At 43.7% G+C, this 19621-nt stretch overlaps 2 protein-coding genes across 4 annotated transcripts in view; both read left to right on the top strand.

Annotated features, from left to right (window-relative positions):
• Positions 1-8670, top strand: part of kat6a (K(lysine) acetyltransferase 6A) — a 31093-nt gene extending 22423 nt beyond the window's left edge. For all 3 annotated transcript variants that reach the window (XM_068604537.1, XM_068604539.1, XM_068604538.1), the window contains exons 14-17: positions 482-668; positions 769-1473; positions 2610-2871; positions 2985-8670. In XM_068604537.1, the coding sequence (XP_068460638.1) occupies positions 482-668; positions 769-1473; positions 2610-2871; positions 2985-6361 (4531 nt within the window). In that variant the 3' untranslated portion in view covers positions 6362-8670. The remainder of the gene's footprint in view (positions 1-481; positions 669-768; positions 1474-2609; positions 2872-2984) is intronic.
• Positions 8671-11358: 2688 nt separating this feature from the next.
• ap3m2 (adaptor related protein complex 3 subunit mu 2) lies at positions 11359-19384 on the top strand. Its single transcript, XM_068566459.1, has 9 exons — positions 11359-11437; positions 13316-13608; positions 13714-13885; positions 14278-14415; positions 14684-14769; positions 15071-15204; positions 15438-15645; positions 15841-15985; positions 17768-19384. The coding sequence occupies exons 2-9, from the start codon at positions 13336-13338 to the stop codon at positions 17866-17868; spliced, it is 1257 nt and encodes a 418-aa protein (XP_068422560.1). The 5' UTR covers positions 11359-11437; positions 13316-13335; the 3' UTR covers positions 17869-19384.
• The last annotated feature ends 237 nt before the right edge of the window (positions 19385-19621 follow it).

The following is a 19621-nucleotide window of genomic DNA, read 5'->3' as shown; positions in this document are numbered from 1 at the left end:
AAGATGAAGGCAAACATTATTTTCATTTAGCTTGCCTTGTTATTTTATTTGTATTATTTATTCTGTATTAGGATATTATATAATTTACTATGGTGCAGTGAGAAATGGAAGGCATTAACTTACTGAGGACAAAGTAAGTGGCAGCACCGGAAAAGAATTTGACAAAATGTTACCAAACGGCAACATTTTTAAGCTTTGGTGTAAGTACGCCTCCTAGTGTAAGTACACATATTCATCCTAATACTCTTGACAGTCCATCTGCATATATACACACACACACACACACACACACACACTTACACAACACTGTGTGGGCGTCGTGAGCTAACAAACACATAGGTGTGAATGCACACAGACATACTATATACTCACAGATATATTGATATACTGACATACACATCCAGATTTTCCTAAAACCTTTTAAAAAAACGTGCTTGCCGAGTTCTAACGCTGTTGTTTCTTTTGGCCGTGGGTTTGTCAGGCTGGTCCTGGTGCGTAGAGAGAAGCTGGTGTCCAACCACATGACTCGTCTCAAGGCTCGGCCCCGGCAGCTGGATGTCGACCCCGAGTGTCTCCGCTGGACTCCCGTCATCGTGACCAACACAGTGGTCTCCGATGACGACGACGATGATGAGGAGGATGAACCAGAGGAACACAAACACAAGGAGGTAATTGCGTTAAATTTGTGTTTGCTCAAAGTAGAACAGATTGATGTCAATGTTGCTTATTGATTAATGAATTATTTTCTTTGACTTTATCTGTTAATAGATCAAACCAAGTCACAAGGTCCCACCAATGTCCTGGCACATGCGCCAAGGAAAGAAGAGGGATGATGAGGACGACGAGGATGATGAGGAGGAGGAAGAAGAGGAAAGAAAGTGCTTCCTGGGGTTTCCAATTAGCCAAAGTTCTCCAACTCCCGCCACCATTCGCTGTCCACCCACCGTCCCACAGCCAACACGCCCTCCTCCCCCAACAAATGGAGAACGCAGACCACGGGGGCGCCCACCCAAAAACTGGCCTTGGGGCAAAGTGAAAGACGGCGCACGAGTGGGACGGCCACCGAAGATCCGCCCAGTGGAGGACGAGGATGAAGAAGACGAGGAGAGAACAAAGGGAGGAAAAACCACAGGCTCTGCCATCGGCCCCCCCTCTCTTTTCTCTCTGGACAGACAAGCAGAATCCACAGCCTTTCACTCACTGGACATGGCCAGACACCCCTCCATAACTCCCACACGAAGAGGGCGCCCACCAAGGAAAAAGAGAGGCCCTAAGCCCAGATCGATGGAAGGGACTGGGGAAGGGCTGGCACAGATTCCTATGGTTTCCAGGTTAAATGAGTCTCTTCTTGTGAGAAAGAGCTGCTTCAGTGAAAGCAGTGAAGAGGAGGAGGACGACGACGACGAAGATGATGAGAGGAGGGCATGCTCCCCACCCATCCTCACAAAGCCTGCCCTGGGGCTTAAATGCAAGGTAAGAAACCGTGAAGACTAGGGCTGCAATAACGAATCGAGAAAATCGATAAAAATCGATAAAAATCGATTATTAAAAAAGTTGGCAACAAATTTCATTATTGATTCGTTATGTCGCGCGATTATTACGCCACTCAATAAGTGGCGGAGATGTTTGAGTATTGAACAAAACAGTTGAGCAGAGCGCAGCAGATAGAAGGTCCAGGAGCTTCTGCAGCGCGCTGTACCTTCTCGTATGTCGCTGCATAGTCGCGTTGCGTGTACAATAACTCAACAGCTAGGCTAACCGTTGTCGTTAGCTCGCTAGCTAGTCATTCATTCTCCGTGTTTGCGCTGTTGGGTTAGATAACGTCTTCGTTTTAAAATACCGCGGAGGCTTCAAGAGAAGAAACGAGTAAATATCTCCTCTGAGGTGCAGAACGCAGACCTGTGTTCAACAGTCTGATATAATGTGGCTTTATGCAGAGGGAGTGCTGCTGGGATTTGTAGTTCAATATCTAATGAACAACCTTTGTGTAGATAAAGTGCAGTATGTAAGTTATCCGTTGATACATTGAGTGTTTACTTCTGGAATATCATCTCTTGTTCTCTGAGTTCTCAGTGTGTGCGTGTGTGTCTGTGAGTGTGTGTGTCTGCATGTCTGTGAGTGAGTGTGCGTGTGTGTGTGTGTGTGTGTGTGTGTGTGTGTGTGTGTGTGTGTGTGTGTGTGTGTGTGTGTGTGCGCGCATGTCTGTGAGTGTAGAGAACAAGTTCTGACCAATCCTGTTAAGTTTTCTGTTTTCTTTATTTTTTTCATAAATTCTTTATTGCTAAGATTTGTTGCATTGTCAATTTGCACTGTTAGCTCTGTTTTTGTAATAAAAGGTTACAAATTAATGCTTTAAAATTATTATTTTTTATCCGATTAATCGAAAAAATAATCGACCGATTAATCGATTATTAAAATAATCGTTAGTTGCAGCCCTAATGAAGACTAAGATTTATTCATTGTCTAATTAAATAGTTCACAAAATCTAAATAAATTCGCATTCAGTTGTATTGAGAACTGGATTCGTGGCCATGCCTTTTACATTAGTCTTCTTGATCTGAGGTCGTCTGGGTCAGGAACACCTAATAACCTGTCCTGTTTCTACCTAGAAGCCACTGAGGAAGCGTCGCTTTCGTCAGCGCAGCCACCCTCACAGCAGCGTGGTGACAGAGACCATCTCTGAAACCACAGAGGTGTTGGATGAGCCTTTTGTCGACTCAGACTCAGAGAGGCCTATGCCCAGGCTGGAGGAGGAGACGCCACTGGGCCACCCACTGCACCGCTACCCACCAGCCCGCTCCGTCATGAGGTTGTCTGACCCAGCACCGAAAAGGGGCCGGCACTCCAACCTCACGGATTCAGAGGAAGACGGTGAGCAGTTTTTTTTAAACCTTGGCAGGATTCAGTGATGATTGTTTTGTTTATGTACAGACTTATGTGTGCAACTTTATTTAACACTGTCTTATCTTATTGCCCCATTTCAGAGTTAACACCTATGCTGAAGCCTGTGGCCGCTCTGCCAGCAACGCCATTAGAGACCATAGCCGCCAACCCTGAAGTCCCAGTCAAGAAAAAGAAAGGCTGGCCCAAGGGAAAGAGCCGCAAACCATTGCATTGGAAGAAACGAGGACCTGGAAAACCACCTGGTGGTGGTGCAGCCGCAGATGCCCAAGGTGGGGATCCGCCACCCCCCAAAATCAAGATGAAGCCTGGCCGCAAGCCCCGGAGCTGGTACCTGCAGCGGGCCCAGGAGGAAGCAGAGAGGCAAGAGCAGGAAAGACAAAGGCAGTTGGAGCAGCAGCTGGACAAGGATCCCCAGCTGCTCCAGACAGATGACCATATCAGCAAGCGAGGCTGCAGAACCAACACCGTCAGAGACACCAAACGGAAAGACTCTGATGAAGATGATGACTATCACCCTAAACCTGTTGAGCAGAAGGTGCCCAAGCGGCCAAGAGGAAGACCGCCCAAGAACCGTGCCCTCCACCCACCACCACAGCCTGCTCCCAAACCACCTCCCACCTCTGAGCCAGAGGAAGAGGAGGAGGAAGAGGCTGAAAGAACCTGGGAGGAAGATAAACCCAGCCGTCCACCGTCTCGTACCTTGCTGTCCCCTTCGTCCTCGTCTTCCACCTCAGGGCCCCGGGCCCCACAGTCCCGGCCTCAGGACCCAGATATGGGTGACAGGGAAGAAGACGATGACGATGAGGAGCGGGAGGAAGAGGAATGTGGCAGCATGGGCAGTGGTGGCGGAAGTGTCAACAGGCGAGCAGCAGTTACACCAGGAAGCAGGCGCAGTGAAGACCATGATGCAGATGATGAAGGTGACGGACACTTGGAGGACAAGAGCAACGGCAGCAACAGCAGCAGTAAGAAAAGAAAAAGCCAGGACTCTGAAGAAGATGATGAGGAAGACGAGGAAGACGAGGAGGAGGAGCCTGCCTCCCGTGCAAGCTCTCCTCCGGTCAAAGAAGAACCCCAAGGCGGAGAAGCTTTTTTAGACACGGAGAACAGCGTGGCGCGAGATTATGTCAGCAAGCAGGAGGAGGAGGAGGAAGAAGAAGAGGAGGAGGAGGAAGCTGAGGAGGAGGTACAGGGGGCCAAGTGTCGGCCCTCCTCAGCCGACCCGCAGCAGGAGGAGAGGCGGCGCAGAGAGCAGGAGGAGTCTGCTGCGGCAGCTGCGGCAGTGGAAACTGTTACAGCCATGTCTGTTCCCTCTGAGCCCATGGAGCTCCAGTCTCTACACCAGGACGACAAGGACGTCACGCTGTTGATGGAACCCCAGCACACGCATCCACACTCCCATCCTCACCAGCACTCCGACTTCAAAGAGGAGCTGGGCCACCATCACCCACACCACCCCCATCACCACTCCAATGAGCTGGACCTGGAGACGATGCAGGCCGTCCAGTCCCTGACACAGGGGGAAGCCCAGGACGAAGAAACTGAACCCCAGCCACACCACGGGGCCTACCAGGACTGCGAGGAGACCCTCGCTGCCTGTCGGACCCTGCAGAGTTACAGTCACACGGGGGAGGCTGAGGACGAGGCTCTGGCCTTGGTGGAGGACTGCGGGGCCTCCCAACACAGCAGCCCCCTTCCAAATCCCCCAGTACCGCCACTACCCAGTCAATCTGTGCGCTCTGTGAACAGTCCGGGGTTGCCCTCGGGCATCATGGACACAACACCAGCAGGGCAGAGGGGAGGGACGCCTGGTCCCACTGGAGCAGGGGGAAGCGTTGGAGCAGCTGGAGGGGGGTACACCCAGATCACGCCGGAACATGCCAGTTCTCTTTCCGCCCCCTCCCAGCAGAACATGGAGACGTCGCCAATGATGGACGTACCGTCTGTTTCAGATCACTCGCAGCAGGTGGTGGACAGCGGCTTCAGTGACCTCGGCAGCATAGAGAGCACGACGGAGAACTACGATAACCCCAGCAGCTATGACTCCACAATGGGCGGAGGGGGTAACGGAACAGGTAATGGGGGGAACGGAGGGGCAATGTCAGCTGCCGTAGTTGCGGGAGCTACAACGGCGTCCTCGTCGTCAGCCTCCTCTTCTTCAAGCTCGGCCACCCCGTCCTCCCAGTCTAACAGCTGCTCTTTTGTGCCAGCCTCCAGCCTCACATCCTCCACGGGAACGGGAGCGTCGCAACTAGGGATGGGCAGCTGTAGCCTCATCCAGCAAACAGGACCCAACAGTGGACCAGGTGCCAGTAATGTAGGCAGTGCTCTACCCCAGCCACCCCCACCCCCGTCCAGCACCCCCAATTGTGGCATTAAGTCTCCTCAGAGCTGTGGCGTCATCGAGAGGCCTCCCAGCACCAACCAGCAGCAGCAGCCCCAAAAAAAGGGTCCTCAGCAGCAACAAGCGCCCAACCCTCAACCGCCACCATCAACGCAACAACAACAGCAACAGCAGCAACAGCAACAGCAGCAGCAGCAACAACAGCAGCAGCAACAGCAGCAGCAGCAGCAGCAGCAGGCCCTGTCCCAGTGTAGCATGGGCAATGGCTTTGCTTCCACACCCATGATAATGGAGATCCCAGAGAGTGGAGGCGGAGGAGGGGGCCGCTCCCTGTACGAGCGCATGGGTCAGGACTTTGGCACGGGGGGCTACCCTCAGCCCTCAGCCACCTTCAGCCTGGCCAAACTCCAGCAGCTCACCAACACCATCATGGACCCCCACGCCATGCCCTATTCTCACTCAGCCTCCGTCACCTCCTACGCCACCAGCGTTTCGCTCTCCAACCCCGGGCTGGCTCCTTCACCTCAGGGCCAGCCCACTATGACTCCACCTCCAAACCTTAGCTCTGGCTCCATGAACCTGGGCTCCCTGCAGCTACAATGCAACATGCCCACCACCAACATCGGTCTGGGACCCCCGCCGCACACACAGCGGCTCCAGGGCCAGATGGCTACAGTCAAAGGCCACATTTCCATCCGGTCCAAAGCCACTCAGCAGCTGGCCCCGGCCCCGCACCAGCAGCAGCTCTATGGCCGCAGCTCAGGAGCCGTGGCCATGCAGGGCACGCCGCGCACCTTGGCCGTGCAGCGCGGTATGATGCCAAACCTAATGCCCACGCCAGCGCCGTACAATTCCATGAACATGCCCCTCAATGCCATGTCGGCCGGCTACAGAATGCCCCAACCCATGATGAACAGTGGTTATCACGGCAATCCCCCTTACATGAATCAGCCAGCTCAGTACCCCATGCAGATGCAGATGGGCATGATGGGAGGGCAGGGTTACCCGCAGCAGCCTATGCAGCCCAATCACCATGGCAACATGATGTACACTGGCCCCTCCCATCACAGCTATGCTGGTGTCCCCAAACAGTCACCTTACATGAGCAGATGAGCAGCCAAGAACTGAGAAAGGAGACATGAGGCCAGAGCTGATACTCGCTGTACTCTAAATGTCCATTACTCCTGTTCACCCTCTCCAGTGCTGCGGCAGGCGCACGGCAGAGTAGGTGATTGGAGATGGAGAGGCTCTTTGGGTGTCCTGTTTTTCTGTGTTGTCATTTTGTCCCTTTTTTTTGTGGAAAATTTGGGCTTGTTTCCCCTCCCCACCCAGCTGGTTGTGTATGGGAACAAGTGGGGCTCCGGGTCGAGGGTGTGTCCATGGACCTCTGCGTGCCCTGCTGCTTCCGGCCAGGCCAACGCAGTCCCCTGTCATGTGACTTTACACAGGCCTCGGGAGGCGCCTTCTCCTCATGATGTGCACGGGGAGAGGAGGGGACCAGAATGATGAGAAAGACGCACAGAGAAGGACAATACAGGAGTACCTTGCTTTGTCAGACTGCGAATGAAAAACAGTGGTTACCTGAATATATCCAACCATGCACACAATCTTTTAATTGATATAGGAAGCCTTACCTTGAAAAAAGAGACAATGAAATTGTAGGCGGACTTTTGTTTTGTTAAACATAATGTTAAATCTTATTTTTGTTGTTGTTTTTGTTAATTGTTTTTTTTAAATACTTGTGTGCAGTCCGACCTCTTATATGCTTTGGTCTTTATATGTGTGGCATTCTGAAATGGTGATAACACCCTCTTGCTCTCTCAGAAATACACAAACACCTAGTTCCAGAGAAGAGTAGGAGCGGGGCCTCGAGCTGTTTCCAGAGTCTCTGTCTTCCCGGAGGGACGTTGAACCAAAAACAGCAAAGACACAGAAGAGACGAGCCCGTTGCTGTCTATTAAATGTCCATAAATGACACGAGTAGCATTATTTTCCAGTTCGCCGCCACTCTGAAAACGTTTCGATGTAAATATTCTGGTACTTCCCAAACACAAGCGCACACACCTACAAACACACACAGACGCTGGCTAGCTATCGCCAAATGGTGGCTAGCTCAGGAAAGTCCAACATTAAGCTGTTCTTGTCCACACTCCACTGACAGACGGTGTACTATGTCAGCCTTTTTTTTAATTATTTAATTTTTTTATAGCAGTTTAGGGAATGCAGAACAAACGGTGCCATTTCCATTGAACTGCTTTTAAGGAAAGTTGGTTAACTATAGCTGACCTCTCTTACTTAAGTGTTAGTGGCCGAACGAGGTCCAGGAGTCTCCTTTTGAATGGTGTATTCTGTTAAAACTGTATTTCCTCCTTTTACTTTCTGCAAAATTCTGCACTTCCATTGGCTAGAAATATGGCAGTAGACAATTAGCCTTTAAAAAAGGCGTGCCTAAATGCCTGATCTAGTGCATGGTTTGGCCCTCACACAGAGGCACACTCATATAAAGCAGGGTCGAAGGTGAGAAAGTGTTCGAGGTTCTGTTGGTTGTGGTGTTCAACTGGCAGGTGTGAAGCAGTTGACCTTGTTGACCTTGTTGCTCCATGTACCAGTATTCAAAGTCAAAAGAGGAGTTTCATTTTCTTACAGACCTGACATTGCATACTTTATTTGTGTGTATTGTTCTGTTCTGTACTTATGTTTGTTTTGTTTGTTTCTGAATTTTATCAGACTGGGCAGCTTTCTTTTATGACACAAGCTGACTCTTTTTGACTTTAGAAAAACCTATTGTAGAGAAAATGTTTTTTCTATAATATAAAAGGAAACTCTGACATTGATATTGGTACTGTCATTTTTTTCACTTCTGTTTCAGGAAAAAAAAACAATACATATTTTTTAGCTCGCCTCTTGGGTAATAATTACTAAGAAATTCAAAATTTAAAAAAATTACCACTCACTTTTAGTGACTTTAAGATGCCTTTAACCTCTCCATTCCATCTCATCTCTAGAGTTTTTCTATCTTTGTGTAGTTATATTAATGCTATTTTAAACAAAAAGGACTACAAATATCTAAAGGTCACTTGGCATTCTTTTCTTTTTTTACTTGTGTGTGTATAGGATGACTTCCTTACATTAAGAGGCATGTAAAAAGGAGCTCAGTATATTTCTGTCTGTTTATATCGCTTCCCTTTTTGTATCCTTTGTAATTGTACATGTTGCGTTGTATGCTAAGAGCGCAAAATAAAGAGAGGAGTGACAGCTGGGCACACAGTGATGGTTGGATTGCGCTCAGCGGCTTCAACTCTCTACTCTGTCCCTGTATGTATTTCCATTTATTGTTTTTTTTTTCTTTCTTTCTTAGCAAGTACTTTCAAAGAACTCTGTACATTTTAACATAAAATGAAAATAAATTATGTTGAGCCGTTTATGTTTTCCTTGAGCTTTTTAAAGTTTCATCTGAGTCGGTTCGACAATTCAACCGTCACCTCAGGCTACTACTTCCAGATATACAAAAAAAAAAAGCTTTTGTTATTGTAATGTACTTTTCATAGTCAAGTACAAGAAAGGAGTTTTACACATTAAATACAGGACAAGTTATGATATATAAACCTTGCATACATCAGATATGGTGTCACTAATGACGACTGCTTTATTCCAAATAGTGTACAGCTATTTAAATGCTCTGGAGTGTATATATATATATATATATATATATATATATATATATATATATATATATATATATATATATCATACACACACACTGCTGATCTCTGATTGCTACATAGAAGTATATGACATTACGTTTTTCCTACAGAGGCTTGTCCACTTCAGACCAGTGTGAAGAGGAAGGTCAAAAGCAGAAATATAGATGTATTGCATCAAATGACCAAGACTGTTCCATCTTTAGCGGGAAGTTGTGTTTTCGTGCAGGACCTTGTTTCTCATGTGAAGAAGCTGACGGAGGGGAAAACAATTCAGACATTAAATGCTATTTCATTATTCTTGTTTAAAGGTTTTAATTTAACTCTATTCTTTTAAGTATAATTTGTAAAGAATGCTCTTGTCACATCTCATTTAAAGTAATTAATTGACCATTTTTACCCTAATGTTTGTGAACATTCATAGTGGATTTTTGGATGGTTATGGAATTGCTTTGACCACTTGTGTCCACTAGATGCCATGAAAGAGTGTGAGCCTGGCCTGTTTGGGTCTCGGTGTGGAAATGAGCGTTAAGCAATATCTCTGAATACACCAGAGTCCCTTGTTATTTGTCAGATCGATGAAACGTGAAAGCTCAATTATCAAGTTGCTGATGTCGGCACTATACCAATATACTGAAGAGGTTGTTTGGTTGCCAAGTGTAGTTAACTGTTTTCTTCCCAACATATATATATTTTTTAAACGCATTGTAAGAAGCAAACAAGTCTTGTCAGTGATTGACTAACATATTGCCATTTTGGACAATAATTACTTTTCATTTGCTTCGTTCTGCTGACTGAGATCACCAAACTGTATTTAAAGATTCAATCAATGGTGGTGTGGCATTAAGTGACCTTGTGACCTTTGCCTGGTGAATTGTTTTTCTGCTTCTTGGTGAAGCTGAAATACACCAGGAGAGAAAGCAACTCAAAGTACTCGCTTCATCAAGAGGTTCTTCATGATCACATCAGATGGATATGGCTGTGAACTTGCAAAACGAACCTTTTAATATTGTAGCTTAGTACTTTCCCTTTGATGTCTTTGCCCTTCAGTTTCACTCACATTTACTGTAAGGATTTGACTTATTGACACAGAGGGTGTGTTGTTTGAGTGTGTATTTATACTTTGACTTCAGGGTGTGAGCTGCACTTAAGAAGGATGAAACTGCAGACTGAACTGTCCCACATCGTAAAGACATTGTATTTGTCGTAGTCGTCATCCAACCTGTGTGTGTTCTGTTTGTGAAGTGCTTAAACATCAAACAGAGCTCTAACTATATAATGCTCTTTGGCTGCTTTTAAATCTTATCAGGCAACACATTGTTGAATGTCATAGCTGCCAATCAAAATGCACGACAATACAGCACATTTAAGAACTTGAAAAAGAAAACAAGACCCATGTTTCATCTAAATGCTGACTGCTTTATATGTTGTCCAAATAAGGCTCTGAGCTATACATGACAATTACAAAAGTAATCAACAAGAAAAATGCTTTATATATGTTTTGGTATCATTCAGAAATAATTATGACTCCAGCATCAGCATCTAAATGTATTCTCTGCAATAATGTTTGCCATTGCTATTTAATTATATCCTTATTTTTTTTTGGGGGGGGGGGGGGTATATTGTATATAATTACATTTACTGTGTACATAAAGTAAGATGTCTAATTTCGACAGTGTGATTCTCAGAGAAGTTTTATATAAACCATATCACTGGTGCATCACTGGGTGCATCCCAAATATTTCAGTTGCATCCCCATTTCCCTCACCTGCGCTGTTCCTTGCGTCTTAGTCCCTACTTAGATTAATAAAGACACAGTTATCATCAGCGTCAGATTGGAGATGTTTTCTCCGTCGTCTGTTACGTCTTAAACTGCATTGAGTATTTATATACGTGTGTGGTTTAATCTGTGATCGTCTTCACTCTGGTATGAAACTCCAGCGATCAGTCGTGAACACTGAGGGGGCGTGTCCAGCGTTAAAACACTTCCTGGAAGTCTGCTCTCGTGCCTCCTCGATACAAACTCCTACTCGCTCCTCAGGACAGAATAGGAGCTTTGGGACGGCCGTCAATATGGCGGCGCAGAACAACTTCTGGTTCAATCGAGGAGCGAGGAAACAACAATTAATACCCTATGTGTTTTAATGGAGAGTAACGCCTCAAGATGAAATCTGATACTGGAAACAAAATGTCAGACCAGCTCCATCTCATGGCCAATCAGCGGGCAATTTGACTGGTGTTTACCGTCGCTCTCCCTCCACGGTCCAATCATAGACAGGACACGAGCCACTAACTTCCGTATTGTTGACCTATTACACTATTAGGTGGGCGGGATTTAATAGCCTCCACGGATTCTGATTGGTTGGCTGCCCCGTATTCATCCTCGTATGAAGAGCTGCTCCACCTAACGGGAAGCAACGACGGCTGCTTAATCTCTCATTGGGAAAAAGGGTGAAAGGCGAGACAAAAACGTTAATATTTGTCTCCGGTAAGTCATTTTAAATATATCGATTGGCTCGAGAGGCAAGTGACTCGTTCTCAGTCCAAACAGCATCGTTTCTTTAAAGTATTGTTATCCTCTGTACCGGGTGACGGGGCTTTTCCTCTGTCATGAGACTGTGGAGGTACTGATGTAGCATCCTGTGTGCAGACGGAGGCCTTGAATTGCTCTGCAACAGAGGCAGCTAGCTAGTTACTCGTTTAATTAAATGTCTTATTAATACATGCATGTAGCTAAAATGGACTCGGGTTCTTGTGGCACTGAGTTTTATCCGGTCCGAACTTGATCGCTTTGCCAAATATTTAATGAATATTCCGGTGTCATATTTCCCAGCGAGCTTAAGTTGACGCGAACTAAAGGAGACTTCTACAATTGGGGCGGTGTCAAGTTGAACTTAATACAAACCTTTTTTATTGTTTTATCTTTAAATGACATTCATATTTTTCATCACTTTTAAATTGACCCATTACACTTAACCTTACACTATTTTAATGATGAGCCATTCCTTCTCGTGTTGATCTGTGAGAGTCATCGACATTATATAAATTGTAACTCTTTAAAATGTCCGAATGTGGTTTTCTTGAGGGCTGTGATTTTAATGTGTAGTGTCGATTTATGCGCTTTACCAAATAATACACCAAGACGTAAGGAAACAAAATTGTCTTGCTTTACAACACATACAAAAAAACTGTTCTGTACCTACATTGTATCTACATAGTATCACGCTAAATATATACATAGTATGTGTGTACATTGTATCTACATAGTATGTGTATACATTGAGCACACAGACCAATGTAATGATCTGCTAATGAAGCCTATCCATTGTATATCCACCATGACAAGTGTCATGTGAGGGGAGGGTGGGCTGTTTTTTTTTCCAATTGTGGTAATGGACCTATTATATTCATTTCATTTTAGACCTAATGCTTAAAAAAATACAGACTGAGTTTGGTTATACTGTATGTTTAAAAGTTTAGGCCCTGTTAAAAATTGTGACACTTCACATTCAAACATTGTTGTTCGAAGACTCATTATAAAATGATCATTTACGTCTCCCTGAAATTACAAAGTTACTGCATACAAATTACAGGTGGCCCGAATGTTAAAGGCTGTTATAGTATAGCCACTAATAGCTGATAGTGTTGCGTTTGATATACAAGAGATTAATATACTGAAAAGGGTCAGATATGACAAGCATGCCACTGCTGTTCACCGCCCACAGTTTCTAACCATATCGGCAGAATAATGCGTTTAAGGTTGTTTCATGAAGTAGAGAAATGCTTTTTATCTTAACAAAAAATATCTCAAATGATCTAACTAGTAAATCTAAAAAATAATGCTTTTGACAAATTGTGCAAAATAAAGATACATGTTTTTTTCCCAGAGGACATTTTGTCATATTAAAATAGGATAACAATAAATTGGATGAAGCTGCTTCTGTTTCAAGGTCTTGGTATGATGCATGTACCATTACGGCTCACTGGGACACTTTTATGTTGGTAATACCTGTACTTTTCCTACAATGAGAGTCAAAATATCTGCTTTTATAAAAGACATTATGAGCCACTTCTTAGCTCTGATTCTTTGTGAGTGCTTTTGACTGTATTTTAGTGATCATGTTCATCAAATAGTCAGAATATAATGTCATTTGGTGGTTACATTTATTGGCACAAGTTAACTTAATCATCAACCTAACATTCAATGATTTGTATTGAAATGACAGAACAGTATCAGAACAGTGGAGCGACACCTTATGTGCAGCTCACAAGAGCAGAGGACATTCATTCTGTTGGCTTCCAATTTATTCAATTATCTCAACCGTGTCTCATTTGAAATGCTTTGGTTTTCTTTCTTTGTCGTTAGCCTCTCAGCCTCCAGCCAAGATGATCCACAGTCTGTTCCTCGTTAACGCTTCCGGAGACATTTTCCTGGAGAAGCACTGGAAGAGCGTGGTCAGCCGCTCCGTGTGCGACTACTTCTTTGAGGCGCAGGAACGCGCCACTGAGCCGGAGAACGTCCCACCGGTGATACCCACACCCCATCACTACCTTATCAGTGTTCTCAGGCATCGCATCTACTTTGTCGCAGTCATCCAGAGTGAGGTGCCGCCGCTATTCGTTATCGAGTTTCTGCACAGAGTTGTTGACACGTTCCAGGTTTGGGCTCCCGTGCATTTTTCCGTCCCCTTTTTAGTGCTTAGTTGAGTAAAATCATTGATATCTGATTGAAATCCCCAAATCCTCCCTGTGTTTTGTTCTCAGGACTATTTTGGAGTGTGTACAGAGGCTGCGATTAAGGACAATGTGGTAGTGGTCTATGAACTACTGGAGGAGATGCTGGATAACGGCTTTCCGCTCGCTACAGAGTCCAACATCCTAAAAGAGCTCATAAAGCCTCCCACCATTCTCCGCACAATGGTCAACACCATCACAGGTACAATGCATGTTCAAGCTAACCACCACGGCCTGGACAACTCAAACTGAGCTAGACCCTCTAAACATTTAGTAGGCCTCTAAATAGTCAGAGCATTAGGTCAAATTATGAGAGGGACGTTAGATATAATGTGTACCAATGTGTGATCGAGGTGCTGGACAGATTAGTCTAGCTAACTCACATGAAGAGTCTTGCAAAATGTAGTAAGTATGTATTTTATGATGCATATCTTTAAAGGCCTGTTCAGAATAACACTGGAGCACAGCATCAGCCATCAGTGTGTATTATGGCAGAACTATTGCAACAACGTGTGTGTGTGCACTGTGTAAATGGTCTCTGTGTAAAAGTACCTATTTTATTGTTATTTAACATTTGCTTTGTCTGTTTTTCAGGCAGCACCAATGTTGGTGAACAACTCCCGACAGGCCAGCTGTCAGTGGTGCCATGGCGACGCACCGGAGTCAAATACACCAACAATGAGGCCTATTTCGACGTGGTGGAGGAGATTGATGCTATCATTGATAAATCAGGTATAGCTCTGAGCATCCTGCTGGTCAAACAATACGCTGTATCATTGCTTCATTATTTAACTACTTAGTTATGTCGGATTTATTACACACTAAATTGTAAGTTGGCTTTATTTGTTTTGCGTGTTTAAAAATCTTTTAATTTCAATATTGAACAATAGCGTAGAATATCAGCAGCTTTACGCCACAATGAATAGTGTCTGCATCAAATAGATTTTGTGGTTTTTACTCTATGTACATTTATTATATCAACTCCAACCCTCCTCTTCAGGCTCCACTATTACAGCAGAAATACAGGGAGTTATTGATGCCTGTGTGAAACTGACCGGCATGCCCGACCTCACGCTCTCATTTATGGTGAGTTCCAAGCCTCTGGTGTAATTTCCAATAAATCCATTCAATTTTGAAGTTCCCAAAACTTTTTATGTCCTCAATAGATGCACATCACCAGACTCGCATACCCTTACATTTTGTGAATAAATACATAATTGCAACTCAAAACTAGAGACTACCTCATGTATTACGGAGAAGAAGTTTCACAGATTTCAAGACTCCACAAATTTTTCTTCTTCTATAAAATTATTATAACCCTTTGCACAAGAAGAATTGTTGGAAATGTAAAAGCAAACCACCCTGGCCCTCTGTCCCTCTCTCCCAGAATCCTCGGCTGCTGGATGATGTCAGCTTCCACCCGTGTGTTCGGTTCAAGCGGTGGGAAGCTGAGCGGATCCTCTCCTTCATACCCCCTGATGGAAACTTCCGGTTGCTCTCTTACCATGTCAGCTCTCAGAAGTCAGTCTTTTTTCATTCAGGATCATTTAAAGTTTCTTCATGACATAGACACATCAAGTTAAATCACCCCTCAGTTTATTATTCATGTTTTTTTTTTAATAGTAGCCAAAATATGGTATTTGTTTAGTGTCAGTGTATTGTAATTAAAATACAACAGAAGAATTATAAAATATAGACGACACATTTGATTCCACTGGCTCGTATGGCTGTTTGTTGACCTGCATCTGCTTCAGCCTGGTGGCGATCCCCGTGTACGTCAAGCACAACATCTCCTTCCGAGAGGGAAGCTCCCAAGGACGTTTTGACTTGACTCTGGGACCCAAACAGACCATGGGCAAGTCCGTGGAGGCGGTCCTGGTCACCAGCCAGCTTCCCCGGGGCGTCCTGAACGCCAACCTCAACTCGTCCCAGGGAACATACACCTTTGATCCAGTCACAAAGGTACCTAAACAATGGTGTTTTGTGTGCCTGGAAGAATGAAGAAGGGAAGTGTGCATGGACAGGAATGTGTCTAGGTTTCCAAAAGCCTTAAATCATATTATCACCAATCCTCTCCAGGTTCAACAATGCCACCATTTAATTGTTTGTGTGGTAGTTATCACGTATTAGCGTCTAAATGTTTTGTTCTTTGGCTAGATGTTGACATGGGATGTTGGCAAGATCAACCCTCAGAAGCTGCCCAGTCTCAAAGGCACCATGAGCCTGCAGGCCGGAGCCTCCAAACCCGACGAGAACCCCTCCATCAACATCCAGCTCAAGATCCAACAGATGGCCATTTCAGGTACACACATCATCACCACTCACAGTCACTAGTTTTGCTATATTCTTCTTATATAGGCTATATTCTCATGAGTTTTTAATGCAATGGGACAACCCAAACCGTGTTAACATGCGTCGTCTAATTCGAGATTTAAACATCTCTAAGCTCAAGACTCATGAAAGGGAAATTAATTGCTCCTCTTGGAGGAGGTGAGGAGATTTTTGCAAAGGTTTTGTTGCTCATTAAGACCACAACTCCACTCTCATCTGAATACGGTCACGCCCGGTTAAAAAAAAACTAGATGGTGACTGCTGGAACCACCCACTTTTAAGCTTTTACTTTGGCTCTTCAGAAAGCTTTTGGGTGACTTCACAGAGACCACGTCCATATTTCATACTGCCTAGTTATGTCCTCTATTATTCCATCACTTTGCCTGATGTTTTTGTTTTTTTGCGGTGGTGTTGTTTCAGTGTCGTAGATATTTAGATCGTATGAATGTCATAATATAGCTATCGCGACAACACTTATCCTTAACGCAGTTGTAATTGCATCATTCAAAGAATTCCTTAACTTCTTTGAGAAATACTTTGTCGTCTATTAGATTAGCTGTGAAACACTTCCTTTACAATCCTGCTAAACCGTGACTCTCAGCTGCCGGGCTGTTTCAGTTAGTCATGCTGTTACAATTTCCACTATATTTTGCATTGCAAAATATTTGACCTCAACCCCAACACGCGCTTTCATCACATGACCCGCTCAGCTGACAACCACCTGACTGTCCCGTTGCACAGTGACACAAAGCCCACTAGATGGTGCCAAATGCGTTAATACACCTCCTCACACAACATTAGGAAGTACTCTATAGGCCGATTTTGATACACATAAAGTACTCATTGTTTTCATTGTTGTTAACTTGATGTATTCAATTTTATATTACATTACTATTTTTAATAATTTATCTTCCGCTATAGAGTGATGTGGCTTAGTTAGATAATTTCCTAGCATGCCATTACTCTGTACTGGATTTAAGGTAACATTCTTGAATAAAAATGCTAGTTCAAACAAAATACATAGCAATATTTATGTCCAGCATGTATTTAAATAAGTATATTGTTTTATATGCTTTTTAAAAATTGCAATTAATACTCTATTTTGGAAGTTCAACCTCAGCTCCTATAAAAAGTTTATAATAAACCATATAGACAAAAAAGGCACTCAAAATATCCCCATTGGAAACCTTTAAAAGCACAGAGTTTGATCCCACGGTCATTACAGCATGAAGTCATGCATTCTGTTATATCAGGATTTCAAACTTGTAGTTTTTACTATTCTCCACCAGACTGAGACATTTTCTCATCCATGTCATCTTCCTGGTTACCACTAGGGTTGTTGCTGCTGTATTGTGGAGCACTGCAGTGTTTGATGCAATGCATCAAAATCAATGTTGTTGCTAATAATTGAGATTTAAGAAGAAAAAAATTCTCTTGCATTTTACAAATTACATTTATGTGTTTGTCTTGAAAAAACAACATTAAATATTTAAAGGATAATATTTTGAAAGTGATGAAGTGGCAAGATATTCGAAATATTAATATTTTTCATAGCATTTTTAGCATATAACATTTATTTCCTCCAAGGTATCCAGTGAAATTTGTTTTCCCTAATCCGATAATGCACAAAAAATGGAAATGCCTCAAAATTAGTGTTGTCTCTGGTCCAGTAACATGAGTAAGATGCACATCAGACAGTTTGTATTGTGTAATGTAAATTCGGGTAAAAACAGTATTTATTGTCCTTCAACAGGGCTGAAGGTGAATCGACTGGACATGTACGGTGAGAAGTACAAACCTTTTAAAGGCATCAAATACATGACGAAGGCTGGCAAGTTCCAGGTGCGGACATAAAGACTACCGCTCCGTGACCTCTGGATCAAACCACCACGAGACTGAGGGGTGATGTGACGGGGAAACGGGAGTTGGTACATTCCCTGTGTATATGCATTTCAGGATTTAACAAAAAGGAGGCTCCATGTAACAGTTGAGAACGGACCGCTGCAGATGGAAACCTCTGTCGGTAAAAGCGTCAAGAGAGTTTGAACCTCAGGCCAAACCCAACTCGCCTCCATTTAGGTTTTCAGTCCTCCTTTAAATCTTCAGCCCAAATCAAACCTAAGCAGTTACAGGAGACATTTTTTGACTGTTTGTGTTAATATCGGCTTCACCAAGGTCAAACATTTCAAACAGGCCAACATCTGATGCTGTACTGCTCCAGCTGTAGGTATCCTCCACCTCTCCATCCTGCATTCTATGTGTCTATGGCATGTTTGTCTGGAAAGATGTCTGCCTGTGACTGTTTTTACACTCCAAAACAAGATGTATTGGATATTGGACCAATACTATGTCAAAATACAGATTCTCCTTTAATAAATGGAAACGGTGTGAGCTGTGTGGACTGGCAGTCAAAGACATTAGTACTGAGGAAAGGATGGATATGCTGTTACAGCCTCTACTGTAAATCACAATATATATAAATCAGTACCATATTATTAATATGAAAACATAATTAAAGCAAAAATTACCTCCTTTCACAAAACTGGTTGTTAAATTTAATAGAACATGATCCTGCGCTACTTTTCTTTGAACCTTATGAAAGAGTCCTCATTGCATCCTCCCAATGGAAACCCATATCTTTGTATTTCATTTCATACTTCCTCCTGTACTGTTCTGATTTCATATCCAGCATTCGTCTGTTTTCTGTTTGCTTTCCTGTTTGCTCTGTTCTTGCGCTCCTCTTCTCCTCGTTTCGATACTTTGATCATTTCGTCTGCTGCACTGGAGACCGCACACTGACATGTGAGAATGACACTGGAACCGTCCTCTATCGTGCACTTTAACATCTGCTGGTACTAACATTTCCTTTTAATGTATGTGAGATGGATGCAGAGTGACTCCAGCTGTTTTAGCTATTTATTGCTTTGAAGGTTTCTGGAAGAATTAGGTATATGTTCACCTGTTTTATTCTGTTTTAATTATTATTTATTAATCAAAACAAAGGGTCCATTTGCTAAAGTAATATCTGTCATTAAATTCTTCTTAAAAGCTTTAACTCCTTAGAGGATTGCTGAACCATATTATGACCAAATGGTATTGTTTTTTGTTCTCAACATAATATGTTTATTTCTGTCAATGTGGTGCATGACACGATAGTCCAAATGATCCAACAATGATTTTTTGTCAGTGCATCAATTGAAAACATCTCAAAATACACAGAATATATTAAACTCTGTGTTATGGTATAGGGGCCAGGTACCTCAGAAGAAATGTTGAACGTTTGTGTTTCCAGCATTTTGTTTGTGTGTTTGTCAAACGGCCTCCAATGGAGCGTCACATTGGTGAAAAATAAAGATTTGTTGTGTGATAACTGAGTGAAACCATAATTATTGAATGTGTAAGATACTGTAAAGTTGGTGGTGCCGGTCCAAATTATGTTTCTTTATTTAATTTCTCAATGATTTTACGTCATTTTGAATGGTTTATAATAGCAATTTAATGTTAGGCTAATATGTTTTGAGCTTACTGTAGTGTCTTATTACCTTCTGTTAATGTCTGTGCAGTTATCGTGAGGTGAACAAAGAACTACAAATGGATGCAAAGCGGA

The sequence above is a fragment of the Clinocottus analis genome, unplaced genomic scaffold (genome assembly GCF_023055335.1).
Source record: "Clinocottus analis isolate CAN_PGR_092001 unplaced genomic scaffold, fCliAna1.0.p SCAF_7, whole genome shotgun sequence".
NCBI lineage: Eukaryota > Metazoa > Chordata > Actinopteri > Perciformes > Cottidae > Clinocottus > Clinocottus analis.
The sequence above is the reverse complement of the archived record's forward strand: the minus strand, read 5'-3'. Positions and strand labels throughout refer to the sequence as shown.